This window comes from Homalodisca vitripennis, unplaced genomic scaffold (assembly GCF_021130785.1).
Source record: "Homalodisca vitripennis isolate AUS2020 unplaced genomic scaffold, UT_GWSS_2.1 ScUCBcl_8755;HRSCAF=16988, whole genome shotgun sequence".
In the NCBI taxonomy this organism is placed as follows: Eukaryota; Metazoa; Arthropoda; class Insecta; order Hemiptera; family Cicadellidae; genus Homalodisca; species Homalodisca vitripennis.
The window spans coordinates 5,095-23,471 of record NW_025784875.1 but is presented as its reverse complement, the minus strand read 5'-3'; the positions used below and the strand labels follow the sequence as shown (position 1 = coordinate 23,471).

The window sequence follows — 18,377 nt, the reverse complement described above, 5'->3', positions numbered from 1 at the left end:
CCACAGCAACTTTTAATATACTTTAATATTAATTCATTTCCATATGACATCTCCAGTCATGGTTTGTATTGCTTTAATCCGCTGCCTATGAATCAAGTTAAAACAAATAAGGGTAATAGTTCGACTAATTTTAAGTTGAAATGTATTGTACTTCGCTTTTAATAATTCCCACCAATTTCGGTTGTAAAACTTGATAAGATTTTATTTAAACAATATATTAAATAATTAATTTGTGTGACGGTATCAAGACAGCAGCGCCTGCACCATCAGAAGTCTTTGAACCGTCCTGTATAAATAATTTTTAATTTGATAAAGTGTTTTGTAGGTTAGGTTTTACATTTCATAATAATATAACATTGATCTTTAAGCTTTTCATTGCTTTGGTTGGAGTTTGTTTACTTCTAGAGTTGTTCCCAAGTGATGTTAAAATTTTAAATTACTTAAGGTCTTGCCCATTAATTGTATAGGTGATAATTCTAAGTCCGTTTACATTGCCACTATTCACTTACATTTTCTTTCCTCCAGGGTTTCATATTTTTGTGTTAAACATTTTGCAATGGCAACTATAAAAATAGGCCTTGTGCTTTTTACTCCAATAGCATTAATTCCCTCGGATCAGTAAATTAAAATACATTAATTTTATAGTGAGTTGGGGTGATTGAAATGTGGTTTAATATCTTGTAAATTATTCTTTCTGTAAACATATTTCTTCTCACAGCATGCCATAGTGGAATTGTATTACACCTCCATCTCAAAGTGCGATTATTGGTGGTAACGTTTTAAAATGCTCGCCATTATTATCCTAGAGTGCATTTGATTTTGGATAACATCAATCCCCCGGCTTATGTATTTGTACTTTTTTGCTATACGTGACCAGCAATGACAAAAACAGCAATAATCAAATTTTGATTGATTAGGCTATGGTAAGATAATTTAATAAAATTTCAGGATGTGTGCCTTTTCTTCCCACAAGCTAAAATATTTCAAGATATTAAGATCCCTTATTCCTGTACAAGCTAACTTTTTCCAATATGTTGATGTAAAGGTAAGTTTCCTTATCCGAAAAGTAATCCCCAGTAATTTAATTTCTTCGACTAATGGAATTATTTTAATTGCCCAAGTAGAGCGGTTTTTAATCTTTGGTGTTTTCCCTCCGTCTAGATATTATCATTGTTTTTATACATTTTTCGAAGCATTTCATATCCAATCCCATAAGCTTTGTGACATAAAAATTAATACATATACACATTGCTTCTTGCAATCATTATCCTGTGCCTGGCTTTTGGTTTTATAGTTCATTGTATATATAGTTAATATCATCGGCATACTTTGAAGTGAAAATGTGTTTTTTTTTTGATAAATCTTTATTTATTTCAGCTATGATATATACTGAATAATAAGGGGCTCAATACACTTTCCTTTGGGGGATGCCTCTATATGTATATCTGCAGTGACGTATGGTTAGTAAACTTTAACATGTTAATTTCCTCTTCGCTTAGCCATTTGTGTGCAGTGCAATATAAATTTGAGACGGAATACACCCCATAGAAAACATCATTTATTTAATAGGAGTAAAAGGTATATGAACCTTATCATATGCACTGGATATATCTAAGGAGGTTATAATAATATTTTCATTGTTATTTGTTAGGAGCCTGTATAAATATCTGATAGTAAAAGCTTAGCATATAATCACCACAACCAACCATTTTTCCGTAAATCCATATTGAGTATCTGGTGACAATATGTAAGGCTATTAGTATTAAGCACTCTAGTCCTAGTTTTTTTATCAATAAGATTACATATAACTTAACCATACATGGTATCAAGGAGATTGCTCTATAATACGATTGTTTCTTCCATGTCTATTTTCTATAATTTAATGGTTTAAGTATTGCTCACAGAATTTCTTACAATGTTTCCATTCTATAGGCAATTTCTATTTTATTGTATCCAAATGTTATTGTAAAATGGATAATAATATATTTAATGCGTTATTAGGGAGATTCTTAATCATAACTGTTATGATATACCATCAATACCTGTGGGCTGTATCACTTGTTCTTAAGTTGTATTACTCGTGTTAAATTCATGTAATTTTTAAAAGTCTTGTTCCAGTATATGATTTGTATTTATTACCCGATGGGGGGAAATATTTTCATTAAGGCCCTGAGGGACGTAATCTGGGACCAGGTGTTCAAAAAACCTGTTACACATATTCTATATATATTATCCATAATCTCCATAATTTTGCCTTTTCCTTAGAATTTTTAAATACTATTTTATAATTTTTCCCATGGCATATTTGACTTGATAGTTTTTATTATTTATTTTATTACACACCTTTCTATCCATCCTTTTTTTTTTTTTGTTTTTTTTGCTTTATTTATTATTTCTCTTGCGTTTAAGTTGGGCTTTTTTGATACTTGTGATAATTTAAAAGGTGTCATGTGTAATTTGAAAATTTTTAATGCAATTCCTTCTTTGGGCGACTGCTAAACGAACACTCATCTTGTCCACCATGATTTGGATTGGAACGTTATTATTTTTTACATAATTTAACCTTTGGAATGGCTTTGATTCAGCTGCACACTAGTTATAACTTTCACATAATTTATTGATTTGTGTTATTAAGATTGGTAAATCTTTTAATTTCATCAATATGATTATTTACTATCACAGTGTAAAGAAAACCAGTTTCTGCCGTTTTTTTAAAATTCCTGTGTGTCCTGGTGGTTAATATAACTGCATTAACAATTATTTGTCCTGTGTTTAATGTTATTTCCAGTGTCATTTGTATTGGTAAACATGATCACTTCCTATTGGGTAGCTGTACCTACTTCCCATTTTACCATTCCCAATGTTAAAAATGTTTGGGGTTACAAAGTGTTTAAGTCAATTACTGATTGTTTGATGGTATTTATGATTTGGGACTGTAGTAAAACATCTATTTGGTTTTCATTAGATTATAAAATTGGACATTAGTTAGTAATGTTTAAACTATATCATTACCTCTGCTGTCGGTCCTTCTATAACCAATTCCATTTAGTAAATATGTGTGCGCATTCATAGTCTCCCACATATAATTTATATTGCCATTGTCCTGACTGAAATAGTTGCCTCGTCTTCCCAAAAATTGGCCTGGTTAGAATTTTTGTTTATTTGTGCAGTAGTATATAATATAAATCGGTCAAAGGGACTTATCAAGGTTGTGTTGATCCTTCTATATACCTATTAATGTGTATTGTAATTGAGTGTTTAATTTCTTTAGAAATGTTATATGTTATATGTTTATTTTCAATAAAAGCTATAACCCCCGTACCCGTCCTCTCTATCTAATCGACATTATAATTGTAATTTTTATTTTGCAAATATATCATTCTTTGTTAACCAATGTTTTCTTGATATTATACCACATATGTATATCATTTATGCTGAAAGTTGTGGATTAATTCAGACCAAATTTTGGCCTTTAATGATCTAGGAATTCCATTGAAGAAATATTTCCTAAATTGTTACTTATGCTATACAATGCATGTTTTATTACAATATTCTTATAACCTCACATTAATTGTTTGGTTATGTTTGTAAAGGATAAGCCTACCATCGTTATTGTAATTATCTACTAGGCTATATTCTTGACATTGTTTAAAAGGTCATACCTATTTAGGCCCTTTTTTTATCTTCTAGAATAATTAATTGTACTTCTATTACTAATTCTGAATTTCCTCTGGATGAGGACGTTTGGGGGGCTTTTGTATTAAAGTTGTAATTGGTTTTTTGTTTACTTAATGTAGGAGAGAGTATTTCATCAACTGTTCACGTATATGCAATTAAAATTATCATCATAAGTATTGTTTATTTTTGTTCTTGTTTGATTTACTGTAAACTATTTTGTATTTTTTTCCTCGATTTTCCTCAAATTTTTTTATTTTTTTTTCCCCCCCCCCCCCGCCCCAAATTTACTAGGCGATTCTTAAGTCTTATTTTGTCTTCCTCACTTATATTACGCTTTTCTTATTGTCACTTTAGGTAATTTAATTTTGGCGTTCTCGCCGGTGTGTTCTTTGTAAATTTCTTTACTGATTTATGTTAACTATGGACGCTTAACAAAATTGTGTTTTAAAATTATTTGCTCTATAATTTCCTGCCTGCATTAACATAGGGTCTAGAATTTTGTAAAGGTGATGAGCTGTCTTCTAACCAGTTCTTGGTCTTGCAACTGGTACAATATCTATTTTTTGAGATGCTAAAGTTTTAAAACTAGGCCCTATTCATATACTGAGCCTGTAACCAAGACAAGATGTGGGGAACTCAGTCCTCACTGACCTTATAGAAGTATTAAACAAAGCAAACCTCTGCGTAAGGACCTTTCTTTTTATGGAATAATGTTGTTTTATATGTTATAGGAAAAATTTGTTTTAGCAGAATGATAATCCTCCTTCATTAAGCTCATATTCTCTCTTTAAAATATTTTTTTTGTCGAATGAAATTCAGTGGCATTGAGTTTTTAGAATTATTACAATGGGGGGAGGGCCACCGCAATGAGTACATTTCTTTGGGTGTGTCCACACAATTTCCTGTATGATAAGGCTCGCTACCAAATCTCTAGACATAATCCTATACCTTGTTACATGGAGAGTATTAGCTTTACATGACCGTATGCAAAAAAAACATTCGAAAAACATTGAGTTTCACTCGGCTATCATATATGGCTCAACCCTCATTTTCGGTATGTGTAGTTTAAGAAAAATTGTTTTTTCAGGTAAGTGTATCCTGATTCAAAACGTAGTAATTTTTACAAAATGAGTGTCTGACAGTTACACTCATTAACCCTTCCCTTTTGATTCTTTGGGCGTTGAATGATAAGGGCAAATTTTCTACCAGAAACTGTCTCCTTCATAATTCTTTTCTTCCGCTCCGATATTTCTTTTTCAACGTAAACTACTCCAACAGAATTTAACTCTTATAGAGGGAACAAAGACATTGAAAATTTGAAAGGTGGGGAGGAGTCTACCCAAAATTATTTGACTGATAAAAAAGTCATTGCAAATTACAGGAAAAGATTTTTTCCTGCACGGTTTAATATAACTTATGCCCATCCATAATGTTGTTTAATAATTATTTTGCCGATGTTAAATGGGATTATAATTTTTGTTTTGTTTTTTGCTTTGAATTATTACTTTCAAATGGGGCCGCTTATTTGGTATCTTTATACATCCTGACCATGGTTGACGTTTTTTTTGCGATTACCTGGGGATAATGGTGTGGAATTCTTTGAAATTAGCCATCAGTAAGTTTTCGTTTTTAATTCTTTTAGGAATCATTTGGTTAAGTGGTATTGAAATGGTAATTATGTTACCAAAATAGCAGCTGATAGCCTTTTCCGTTTCCATTTTCATCTATCTCTGTAGCGGGTGGTTTCGGGGAGTGTTGGCTAAACCTGACGGCCTTCGTCAGGTTCAGCCATGTTCTGACCGGTTTTTTAACCGAGCTAAATTTTGTTACCGTTTCTTACAACTATTTCGGAAACTAAAATTTAATAATGGTTAGTAATAATGTTAAACAACCGCACGGCACATACAACTAATATTTAACCATACCAACAATAATTACATACACACACTAAATTTTAATACCAAAGGGAATATGATAAAAAGGCAAACCCACAAGATTAACAGTAAGGCTTCACCCAACGATGTTACTCCTTGTCACACCGACTTATCACTGTGTGAGACAGATGTTAAATTGTTGTATTGAAAACATACAGTGCAGTGTTGCCAGTATGAACTTAATTAAAAATTAACCACCACAAGGAAAAAAATCGTGTTAATTAATAATAGATAGCTTTAAACTGCCCATTCAAAGTTTTGATTATGATAGGTGTAATGAATTACATTACTGGGTCGATAAACTAATTGTTTTCATATTTTAAGGCAATAAAAACTAGATACTGTGTTATCCGCATTTTCCAATGCTGTAGGTACCCTCTCATAACATTCATCTAAGCTTGCATAGTTGAGCGTTTTTTCGCACATCTAACTATCTCGATCGGAAATGATTAAAACATGAACGTTTTGTTGTTGGAGGGATTTCTCGGGCATGTTAGTAATTCAATCTGTTCGCGCTCAGAAAAAGTTATATTAAGATAAAAAAAATTGGCCATCCAAACTTCTGCAACTGTGTTTGGAACTGGGTCCAAGATGGGACATGTTTGGAGGTATATACAGAAACTGTATTTCTCAAAACGAAATGTTATATGTATTTTATTATTTAAACTAAATTTAAATAATTTGGGCAATACCGATTCGTCCCCACACTATTATCGGAGGGGTTTTTCAGTGACAAGACTCGCTGGAATATTTAGTCTCAGTAACTGATAGTAATATTATTTATCTCGAGTGTTGTTTGTTTTATGTTTACTTCGCCCAGCGGTTTCAGCAAGTCCCAAACAACACAGCAACGACATAATTATCACATTTTAACCTACATTTTAGATACGGAAAATATCCAAATAATATCTTTATAATTTTACAGCTAAGATAAAGAATTAATGCAGTTACGAAGGCAATCGTTAGAGGGTAGCAGAGGAAGCACATTAAAAAAAACTAATACCCGGGCAATTAATGGAAACAAACAAGTTTTATTTTTTTTTTTTAAGTATGGTTGCCCTGTAAAGGTCGGTTGTTTAACGGGCGAAAGATTTTACGTGACAACGTCCTTTTTCTCGGGTAAGAATATTTTATTGATATGAATATTATTAAATTGCCACAATTAGGAACAAGGAATTGATATGAAAATAAGTAAATTGCACAAATTTTAACTATAGAAATATATTTTGTTTACTGAAAACCAATTGTACATAATTTGAAATTAATTAAAAATTTTAGATTTTTTATATGTAAATGGTAAAAGTTGAATAAAAACATTTACTAAATTTAAACTTGGAATTTGAAATTCTTGCTTAAACAACAGTTAAATTTCTAATACACTGCGCGTGGTGAGTTGGGTCGGGTTTTTAGTTCGTTTTGTATTGGTCGCACTGTTATGACAGGTTAGAGGTTATAATTTGTTATTTTAAATGTTTGACTAGCAATACGCGCTGTTTCTTCTCAATCGACTGAAATTACGATTGATTGCAGAGTGATTTAAACTAATAATTTACTTAACACTATCAACATTTGTCAATAGTATGACATAACCTATAAACTCAGTTTCTCAACTTTTGTGTCAATCTAACAATTAATCAATCAATCATAGTTTACGATAATGAAATATCAGTGTACAATTATTTACCTTTATTGTTGTTGTAAATGACGAATCTAAGCACTCCACATTTTCACGAATAAACATAGTTATCTGCTTTATCCCGTGCGGCGGACCCACAGTTATCTGGCTTTATCCCGTGCGGATCCCGTGCGGCGGACCCACTGGGACGGGCATCGTAAACGTTACCGGGCGTTACACTTTTTCATGAGTGACTCAGAGCCGCAACCTAATTTAAGACGTTGTCAACGTCAATAATTATTCTGAAAAAGATTTTTAATTGGATACTACAGTGTAGCCATTCATAGGGTAAATTGCCCCATTTGGGCTAAAACCAGACCACGTGGGGTAATTTTAGGGTAACATGATATTAGGGGATATCTTAGGGCAATACGAAAAATCTAAGTTGACAACTCTGTAATTAACTATAGTTATTTCAAGACTTGAACATCAATATTCTAGGTGTAGTGAACTAAACGTTTCACTAGCTTTCTGTGGTGTCATAACTCTACTGCACATTTCACTTTATAGTATGCAGTAAACTAAATGAGTAATGGACAGACATTGCATTTTCCCTCTGATTTGAACCAAAACCATTGTATAGAACTATGTGAAATCACTGAAATTTTAAGCAACCACTCTACATTAGATGTACCGAGCAATATCTTTTTACAAAGACTACAGTACCTCAATCTCTGCTCTCACTTCAGTCTAACCGGAAAAATCTGATCGTTAGTGTAAATTGTGTTGTACTTCTACTGTGTTATTATCTAAGGATATAACTTTTGAAATATATTTCTTTAAATCATTCACAGTTATAAGTCTTGTAAGGTAGCCCAGAAGTCTTCAAAATGAAATTGATGAGTAAAGCAAAGTGGAAATCATATGCGGTTTTAGAAAATGTAAAAGATAATTTTTTATCCATAAAAGTAAGTACAACAATACTGTGCACGCGTTTTTTTTTTTTAACTAAAAGAAGTTGTGGTTTGTATTTTATTTTCAAATCTGGAAATAGTCATAACACCCCTGCAAAAGGTATTGCCTTTTTCAAATGCTTCTGTAGAAAGAGTTTTCAGTGCATTAAATATATTAAATATGGCCATAGAAATAAAATTACAACTACGCAATGGCGTAGCTACCTTGGGTGCCACCCGGTGCGAAAGTTGATGTGTCACCCCATCGAAAGTAAAAAAGTAATTTTATATGATGAAGGTCATGGATAATTTATTGTTTGTAATATTAAAGAAATAACAAAATAATAATAACTAAGACAGAAAAGGAATCCCTGAAATTTTTGTGCTAGCGATTTATTTTTGTTTGTTTGTACATTGTTCTTAAAGTTGAGAGACCGGGTGGGTGTCACCCCAAAAAAGATGACACCCGGTGCGGCCCGTCCCCGCCGCCCACCTTTGCTACTACCACAATATTAAGAATAATAGCATTAAAAGACAGTGGGCTTGTAATTGCCTTTGAGCCTTTTAAAGCAATACAGAAGTTGCAACATCTGGAATTAGGAGAAAATCCAATTTGTAAATATAAGTTTAACACCGAATTTAAACATCAAAGCTATCATATTTCTGGCGATGACCATTGGTAACATCTGTGGTATCTCGAGAATAATTAGCATTGTATCAATTGTTTCCTTTGTCAATATTTGTATGTAATAAGATTTAATCTGTGCAGTTTTATCAAATTGATTTTACGTATTAATCTTTTGTAATTAGTTTGATAAATACAAACAAACACACACACACACAGTCACACACACACACACACACACACACACACATTGCCATTTATAAATGTAAATAATTCATGAACAAACTTGGAATAGGTTAATTTCAAGAATGTGGAAAAAAGTCCCTGGTAATATTGTTTAGTTTGGGGTAATTTTAAGTTAGGTTGAAGGTGATATGACAGCTTAATGTTGGCAACACTGGTTGTAATGCAATGTTGACCATTGTCTTTGACATTGTGTTCGTGCTGGCTTGTTGATTGAATGAAAGACTATCTGCGGTTAAATAGGTTATCAAAGCAATATCAACAGATGTAAAATTACTGAAAGATGTTAATTTAATAGCTGTATTTTAAGATGTACTTGATTATAAAATTGTTTTATGCTATTGCTTTAACTTTTGGTCAAATGGGACCTCTCAGACTAGTTAGTATTGTACAAATATAGGCTAATGTAGTTATATAATATAATTTGTTTAGTTAATATAGTTCGTTTCCTTTTAAAATAATTTAGAAGACACATCGTAGAAATGGACATTGTCAAAGTAACCCCTTTTAAAGATTTATCTTTGCCTACATTTTTCTTCTGGTGAAAAATAGCATTGTGTTGGTAATATTTTACAGATACACATTTAATTGATTACATAATTTAAATAATGAAAACCTACTATATAGACATGGATATTAACAAAAATACTAGTGGTATAATATTCATGAAAGAGATAAAAATTAGGACAGTACTGGTAGCCTAGAGTACCTACAATATTGAGCCCTTATCATTTTCAAACTCCCATCCATATGTGGCTGGGTCGATTTACTACCTGATCCCACAGCTCTAGTCATATTGTTCCATCTAGAAAATGCATATAGCTTAGTTGTTACATAAACCTCCATAGTGTGAATCCTCTATGCATCCTAATGCAATGCTGCATCAGTCACCATAAAATGACGTGTGTATTATTGGGATGGTTAGACTACATGTGTTTATATATTATTAGTCAAAAAGTTTACTTTGTTTACTGATTTATTTATTCTGCTATTTTCTTGGTGCCAACATGGTTACCCATAAGACCAATGTAAAATATTCGCTAATTCTTAGCCAAATCCCATGGAGGTACATGCACATCATTGAACTCGGTGTTCATATAAAAATGAAGCTTCATGCATAATTTCAAGTCTATAGGTCAGTTCGTTTCAGGGTATTGTGCAGACAGAGACAGAAATTAAATTAAATCAAGCCCTCAAGTGATAGGGTTCGCTAACATTCAGCCAATGAGAGTACTTAGAAAGTAAGAAACATGAAAATTAAGTGTTAGAAAACCAATTATGACTTTGCCGAGTGATAAGAAGATTCATTATCCACACGCCGTATCACTCGTTCAACCTGAACAGGAGTTGAACTGCTTATGTGATCTGAGCTTGAATGTTATATATTATGTTGAGCAGGGTTTTTCTATTTGTGCCAACAGTGCAGGTTGATACCACATCTCGCTTGAGATAATATCTAAAATTCAAGCTCAGACGTGTGTGCTCCAATCTGAATGTATATTGCAACGATTAATGAAACAAGCTAAGGATAAATTTAATTTTTATCCACCTACAATACGTATTAGATTCCACATATAGACCTGTATAAGACGTACTATAGTGACCTGTACTTTGTAGTTCAGTTTTAATGATTAGTGTTTTGTATAGTTTTTATTAAGTGCATGTTTTAGAGTTAGCGAAGTTGACACACAACATGGCGGTTGTGACAGGCATAGGCGTGCTACAAACGCTTTGGTATGATTTGTTTATTTTGACCTAGTTTGTAGTTATGTATTAGGTTAGTTACCTATATACCTGAAGAAGAGATCAGATTGCAGATTTCGAAACGTAGTGTTACTGATTTTTTTGTTTCACTGAACAATGGCAAATGTACGGAAAAATCCTGTTTCCTTCACAATCCTTCCATCGTCAAAAATAAACTTCAAACAAAGAATTGTGAGATAAATTCATCCTAAATGACTGGTTTTCCTAATACTTAATAACTTTGACTCCATGCAAACCTCAGGCACTTCCTTGAATATTTGGTCATAGAAGGGTATCCAAAAACTACTTCCCTAGCCCACCTAGCGTCGGATAAAGCTGATACCACCATATTTTTTACAGAAAAGGATGCTTAATGTAACTACAAAGTATTCTGAAGCAGCATTGTATCCAATACATGGGACAGGCCATCTAAATGCTGCCCTCTCCTCTTTCATACTTGGACTCTTCATATGTTCAAAATCGTCCTTTTAACTCTGTGAAGTGCATGGCCCATCAATTCTCTTGCAAGTATTTAGAAGGCTGTTTGAATACTTATTCTTCACAGTCTTTAGGAAAGACTTTAGAACAAAAAAATTATTTCTCCATCCATTCTGATTTGGAAGCTGCTATTAACAACCTGGGACTATGATGTTTGCTATACAGCTTTATAACCAGATCAAACATCAAATCAGGAAAATACCTTTGAAAAAGGCCATCCACACTCATACTCTGTACAGTATTGTGGAAAAAAGACAGTAGGAACTTTGTTAAATCAAAGCTCAAACTGAACAGTGCCAATTTTGGTAACGTTTTAGTTTATTTCAGTGCTCTAAAAAGCTCACATAATTTTGGTTTCAATCATTAGATGTGACACATACCACATTGATAATACAGGGTTATTTTTTTAACATGAGGTGTATTGGCATCTTAAGCTCAAGTCTGACAAAAAAACTTCAATAGGATCTGTATGTGTTGGTTTACTTTAAAAATAAATTTTGAAAACTGCAAAAAATCATTTTCCAATATGACAAATACTTTTAATTTTTATATTAGAATACAATGTATTTCATATTTAATTTCAATTTAAAATGTAATTTTAAGATTTAAAAATTTTACTCTTTGGTGTTTTTCAACCTACTTGTTTATGAAGGAAACAGGATTTTTCCGAACAATTTGCCATCATCGCTGAGTGAAACAAGAAATCAGTAACACTATGTTTCGAGATCTGCAATCTGATCTCTTCTTCAGGTAATCTCTTCCTAATTGTTTAGGAGTTACAGGCATTTTATTGCAAAATACTGTGATGAGATCTTGAGTTTGTTTTGCTGAATGTGGATGGACATTGTCATACAGCAAAACATCTTTTCCAATAAAAATATCATAGAGAACACTTCTTGAAACTTGAGGACACTCTTTTGATAACGAAGAAATTGTGTAATATCTGTTCATTTTCTCTATTATCATTCACTTTCTACACAAAATCATTTGTCATCGTTGAGGTCAATCCACTCCCGTTTCTCATCATGAACATTCTTTTTGCCATTTTTATAGCTCTTGCCTATCTGAATGCCATTCAATCACTCATAATGTTTTGTCCACATACTTTACAATCTTGACGGTGAATTTCAACTGCCTTCACGCCTAATAACAGCACATATACTTCACAGTCTGCGGGAATCTCACTTAACGAGGGCATGTGAAATATGCATCTATAGATGTAAAAATGATTAATTTTTTCTGTAATTGCGTCTGTGGCTTGCTAATAGATGAAGGTAGACAATGTGCAAGTGCTGGATATCAACTGCAGCTGTGCCGGCAGAATTTTGTAAACTGTACTTATTTAAAAACATTTTATTCATCTTAAAATGCTGTCATTAATTTTCTGTTTGTTGCAGAGTACTGATGGGAACACTACAATAATTTATCGAACAATAAAACATGCAATTGATTATGTACCAAAACATAATCCTATTTCAGAAGACCATATTTCAACTATAAAAAAGTTTTTCAAGGACAATAGACAAGTGCTGGTGTTGACTGGAGCAGGTGTATCAACAGAGAGTGGCATCCCTGACTACCGTTCCGAGGGAGTCGGACTATTTGCTCGTAGTGGGACCAAGCCCGTTCAGTACCAAGAATTTCTTAAGTACCCAAAAATTAGACAACGATATTGGGCTAGAAATTTTGTTGGCTGGCCAAATTTCTCCTCAATTGCACCCAACCAAAACCATGCTATTTTGAAACATTTAGAAGATAGACAACAAGTACAAAGGATTATCACTCAGAATGTTGACAATTTGCACAGTAAAGCAGGGAGTAGACAAGTGATTGAACTTCATGGGACTGCATTTAAAGTCGTGTGTTTGTCTTGTGACTACATCACAAGCAGATTTGCATTTCAGAAAGTGTTATCCGATATAAATCAAGAAATAATTGCAGCTCCCCAAGCTGTTAGACCTGATGGCGACATTGACCTTCCTCAAGTAAGTATTTAAAATAATTGTAGATCCCTTAATCTTTATTTAACAGTAAGTCAATTAAGAAATGAAGCAGAGTGTGAATTGTTCTAAAGATTAATTTTATTACCAGAAAATGATTAAGATAAGGGTACAAAAAAAAGAAGAGTAAAGAATGTCTTATATTATCAGGCAGTTTCAGGACCCCTCTTTAACACAACCTGGGCTCTAACAGCTTAACGGTTCCTTCGAGCGTGATATCTGCTGTACCAGCTACACTGCACCATTGGCAAGGGTAGCAAGATTATTGCCAGACAGACAATTTCTATTGTTAATTATACAAAAAACCACAACACTACTTTTCAAGACATATAAGTTAAAATAATAAACTAAACAAAAATATTCAAAATCATAATACACCATAATAGGCAGAACATTAACATACTGTATCTTAATTTATTTGTTGATATTTTCTACTTTTGTACACTGTGTTGAGTACTACTACAGTTTTGATTCTTCTCTCCTTTTTTGATTGGTCAAAAAAGTTGTTTAATGCCTGAAAAGTTTACCAAACCACTTCCTCAATTACTTATTCTATTTACCATAACCACTTAATCACAAAGTTTTGTTACTCTAATAGCATTTATATATTTATGTATTTGATTGTTCATTAAATTTCAGCCAAATCGCATGGAGTGCTTGCACTCATTATTGTCTACAGAAATTATACTTCATGCAAATTTCCAAGTCTATAGGTCAGTTTGTTTTCAAGATATCGTGCAGTCGCATAAACCGACAGAAATTAAATATATCCAGTCTCTTCAGTAATATGCATCGCTAAAGCTCAACCAAAAATGTATTTATATGGTTTTTATGGACAGTTAGCCAATATTGAGAAATCGTAATTAGTGTGGGAATATGAAATTCTTCCACCCTCCCTTCTTTCCAGAGATTCTTTCTCAAACATTCTTAAATGAAAATCTATACCTACTTTAGATAAAACTATGAACTTTGGTGAAAACTAAATCATACCTTTAAAAAGCTAACTAATCTCTATAATTTTGACTGTTGTTAAATGTTACATATATTAATTTCAGTTTTGTTCACTTTTGAACAGCCTTTACTATATATTTTTAAATGTGTAAATTAATTTTTCCAAATGGTACATTTTAGTTTGTGACTACTCATTATAAATAAAGAAAGGACAAAAAAAGTTATGGTGTATAATAAATTATATTTGGAGCAATGGGTGAGAGGGTGGGAAGATACAATAAAGAAATTGCACTACTACATTTTCTTATGAAAATGGCAACTTAGGTGTATTGGTAGACACACACACACCATAACACACATTTGAGCGCCTCATAAAATAAAAGTCAGGCGCTTGACATGATATACACTTACATATCATGATTAAACTATAAACATGTACAAAAAAACATTTATGCTTAGCCAAACATGTTACTACAGTCATATAGCAGTCTGACATTGGCAAGATTTGAATCATTAGTATTATTTTATCAAATAAAAAAAAATTAATTTTTTAATAAATTTATTACATACAGGGTCTGTATAATAAGTAACCGGACTGACTTCAGGAAATTTTTTATTGGCAAAATATGTACAATTTTTCATTAGAAATCTTCAAAGTAGTCCCCATTGGAGTCGATAACACGCTGATACCGTATTTTCCAATCCCTGAACGCTCCCTGGAAGTCGGCAACCTCGACATTGTCTAGAGCCCTCGTCGTAGCACATTGAACGTTTTCCAGAGTCCCGAACCGCGTCCCCTTAAGGTGTCTCTTGATCTTGGGGAACAGAAAGAAGTCCGGTGGTGCCATATCCGGGCTGTAAGGAGGCTGTGGCAACGTTGCCCTCGACTGTTTTGCCAACTGTTCGGTGACGAGCAGGCAGGTGTGCGACGGTGCATTGTCGTGATGGAGAATCCATGAATCGGCAATCTCCGGACGGACTCGGTGAACCCGGGTGGTTAGTCGACGGAGCACCTCTCTGTAGTACTGGCCGTTTACAGTTTGACCGGGTGGCACAAACTCTTTGTGAACAATGCCTTTCACGTCAAAGAAAGCAATGAGCATCGACTTCACCTTCGATTTGCTCATGCGTGCTTTTTTCGGTCGTGGTGACGCCGGTGTGTGCCACTCTGAACTTTGCCGCTTCGTCTCAGGATCGTATTCAAAAACCCACGTCTCGTCTCCTGTAATAACGTGGTTGAAAAACTCTGGTTCGGTTTGCAGTCAATCAAGGATTTCCGAAGCAACAGCAACACGACGCTTCTTTTGCTCATCAGTCAGGTGTTTGGGTACCAGCTTCGCGCAGATCTTCCTCATGCCCAGATCGTTCTTAATAATGTTTTGAACGGTCATCTTATCAATTCCGACCTCATCTGCGATAGCCCGAATGCTCAGATGACGATCACTGTTCAACACATCACGCACTTTTTGCACATTTGTGTCCATGTGACTCGTTGATGGAGGACCGACGCGCTGTTTGTCATGGACGTCATCGCGGCCCTCCCGGAAATTTTTTGTGCCACTGAAACACCTGAGTTCTGGACAGAGCATCCTCACCGTAAGCCTCTTGAATCATTTGAAGAGTTTCCGTGGCCATTTTCTTGAGTTTGACACAAAATTTAATGCTAAAACGTTGCTTGATCGTACTCTCCATTTTCACTCCGACGGGGTAACTGAACATGCACTCCGCTCTCGCTCGATACTAACTCTCCAAGCGCTTGGAGGCAACTGCTGCAGCCCGGTTCCCTTTCACTAGACCCCCCACCACCACTACAGCACCAGATACCGGTTAGTAGACGCTTTGACGGAACGGGCAGGCTCAGTCCGGTTACTTATTATACAGACCCTTGTACATATTAATTTTTAATTATTGACACAAGTAAGTGCAGGTTTTTATCTTTGTTTAAAAATTAAACAAAGATTAAATTAAAAATTTTTGTTACAAATTATTATAAGATGACACGCATATAACATTATCAAATTCCTTGCTAGGGTTCTGTGATGAGCATTTCAAGCTAATGCATATCTTAATACATTCCGTTTAATCTAAGGCAAGTAGTGTTGTTAAAAAAATTATCAATTTTAATAAATTTTTTCAGGAATTTGTTGAAGATTTTAAAACACCGGCATGTCCAAAATGTGGGGGCATGTTGAAACCTGACATAGTATTTTTTGGAGACAATGTGCCCAAATCTCGAGTGGATGCCATCAACGATGAAGTAGATAAATGTGATGCCCTGCTAGTGTTGGGGTCCTCCCTCTCCACTTATTCTGGATACCGCATCATTCTTCGAGTGAAAGAGCTGCATAAGCAGGTCGGCATTGTGAACATCGGTCCTACCCGGGCAGACCACTTGGTGGACTTTAAAATCAATGCTAAATGTAGTGAAGTTTTACAACATTGTAAACAACAAAACAGTGAGACAGATGGATAGTTTTAAGCGATTTTATAATTTATATTTCAGTGAGTAATAAAATCAATGGAATGTTAACATGTTCTGAATATACCACTTAATGTGGCTTCTTCTAAAACCAAAAGTATATTCTCTTGGCAAATGAGAAAAATGAGTACTTCATTTATTAGTTCATTATAAGAAACTGATGTTTCTTACTTTTTCCTTTATTGTGTTTTTATTCACAAATTAATATAATTGATTATAGAACATTTCTGGATAGAACAAATCAGATACAGATGTTACAACTTATATTTATAATATTTTAAACTACAAATTATATGTTTTGGGGCAATGCAAACATGACTGTCTCAAACTCTCCACAATTCTTTCTAATGTCAGACTGGCCAAGATTAGATTTCTTAATGTCTGTCTACACTTCCTGTTTCTTGTTAAAAATTAATGAAGAATGATCTTATTTGTAGGTAAAATTTCTTCATAACTTCACAGAAAGTGTCATTTTAAACTATTGTGTACCACAACACATTCTGTGCTTTCTGCTATACACTCACCATTATTAACGATATCAGACTATAAGTAGTGTCATGTCAGTGTGATGAAGATGACGATTGCGCATGCGCACAATTGACTACACCGATCAACTCAGTGACAAAATAAAAACTTTTATATGCTGTTATTTACACGCGGAAAACACATTTATGACAGAAACTAAAACTATGAATAACAATGAAACTGATACCTTCCCGTCAGTGAGCTGTGTGCTGTGTAGTCTTATATTGGCTATCAGCTTACAACAAAAAATATTATGTATATAAATTAAACTATAAATTATCATTTACAAGCAGTGGAGTATACTATTAAAAATAATTTTAATATTAAGTGGTTTATAACGACTTGGATTGTTGATATTAATATTCCAGAGTATTAATATTTAAATCATCAATAATACATCCAAGACGATATAAAATATTTTTTTGATTAGTAAAGATCCTAGTGAATATTAAGTACAAATGTATTACTAAATTTGTTAACTATTAAATATTATCTGGTTTGTCTAAAATAAAAATCACAGTTCTAAATAACACAATGGATTTATTTTTAAACTGGCAAATTAATAAGTTCAACGTTTCAGAATTTGTATCACTCTATTTTCCACAAAGAATTGACAAACCGTTTAGTAAAATTTTTAAAAAATTCCTTTGGCAAGAAATTAAAAATATTAATCAAATATATCAAAATAAAAATCAGAGCTCTCTTCTAAAATAAAATAATAAAGTTTTAAAAATAAAAATGAAATACCACTTGGAAATAACTAAAATAAAAAATGTTCACTTCTAAGTTCACTCAAAATTCAAAATACAAATTTAAACTTCTCTTTACACTATTTGAACCATAAACTTTAAGTCTCTGCAATTTCAGATTACAACTCTCTCTCTAACAATTATTAAAGTTCAATTAATTTTTTTCAATTAATAATTCACAATAAAACAGTTTTCCAGTTAAATATTAATAAATTACTACTTTTCCAAATCTCAATTAAAGTTATTAACAAAGTTTCAATTTTAATTCACTTCTCTTGCAAAGCATGAACCAAATGTAACTTGTATGATTCTATTATGCTCTATTGTTCTTCAAGAATAAGTTATTCAGAATGCTCTGTAGTTTCTTTTGAATTTAATTTTTTC

General features: G+C 33.1%; 1 protein-coding gene across 1 annotated transcript; it reads left to right on the top strand.

Annotated features, from left to right (window-relative positions):
- Positions 1 to 9,216: 9,216 nt before the first annotated feature.
- Positions 9,217 to 16,770, top strand: LOC124374493 (NAD-dependent protein deacylase Sirt4-like). The gene is made up of 3 exons (XM_046832701.1): positions 9,217 to 9,427; positions 12,687 to 13,274; positions 16,378 to 16,770. The coding sequence occupies exons 1-3, from the start codon at positions 9,359 to 9,361 to the stop codon at positions 16,711 to 16,713; spliced, it is 993 nt and encodes a 330-aa protein (XP_046688657.1). The 5' UTR covers positions 9,217 to 9,358; the 3' UTR covers positions 16,714 to 16,770.
- Positions 16,771 to 18,377: the final 1,607 nt, after the last annotated feature.

Coding starts and splice junctions, on each gene's coding strand:
- LOC124374493 (XM_046832701.1), top strand. CDS start 9,359: ATGTACTTGATTATAAAATTGTTTTATGCTATTGCTTTAACTTTTGGT. Junction 9,428..12,686: donor AAATGGGACCTCTCAGACTA/GTTAGTATTGTA, acceptor TGTTTGTTGCAG/AGTACTGATGGGAACACTAC. Junction 13,275..16,377: donor GCGACATTGACCTTCCTCAA/GTAAGTATTTAA, acceptor AAATTTTTTCAG/GAATTTGTTGAAGATTTTAA.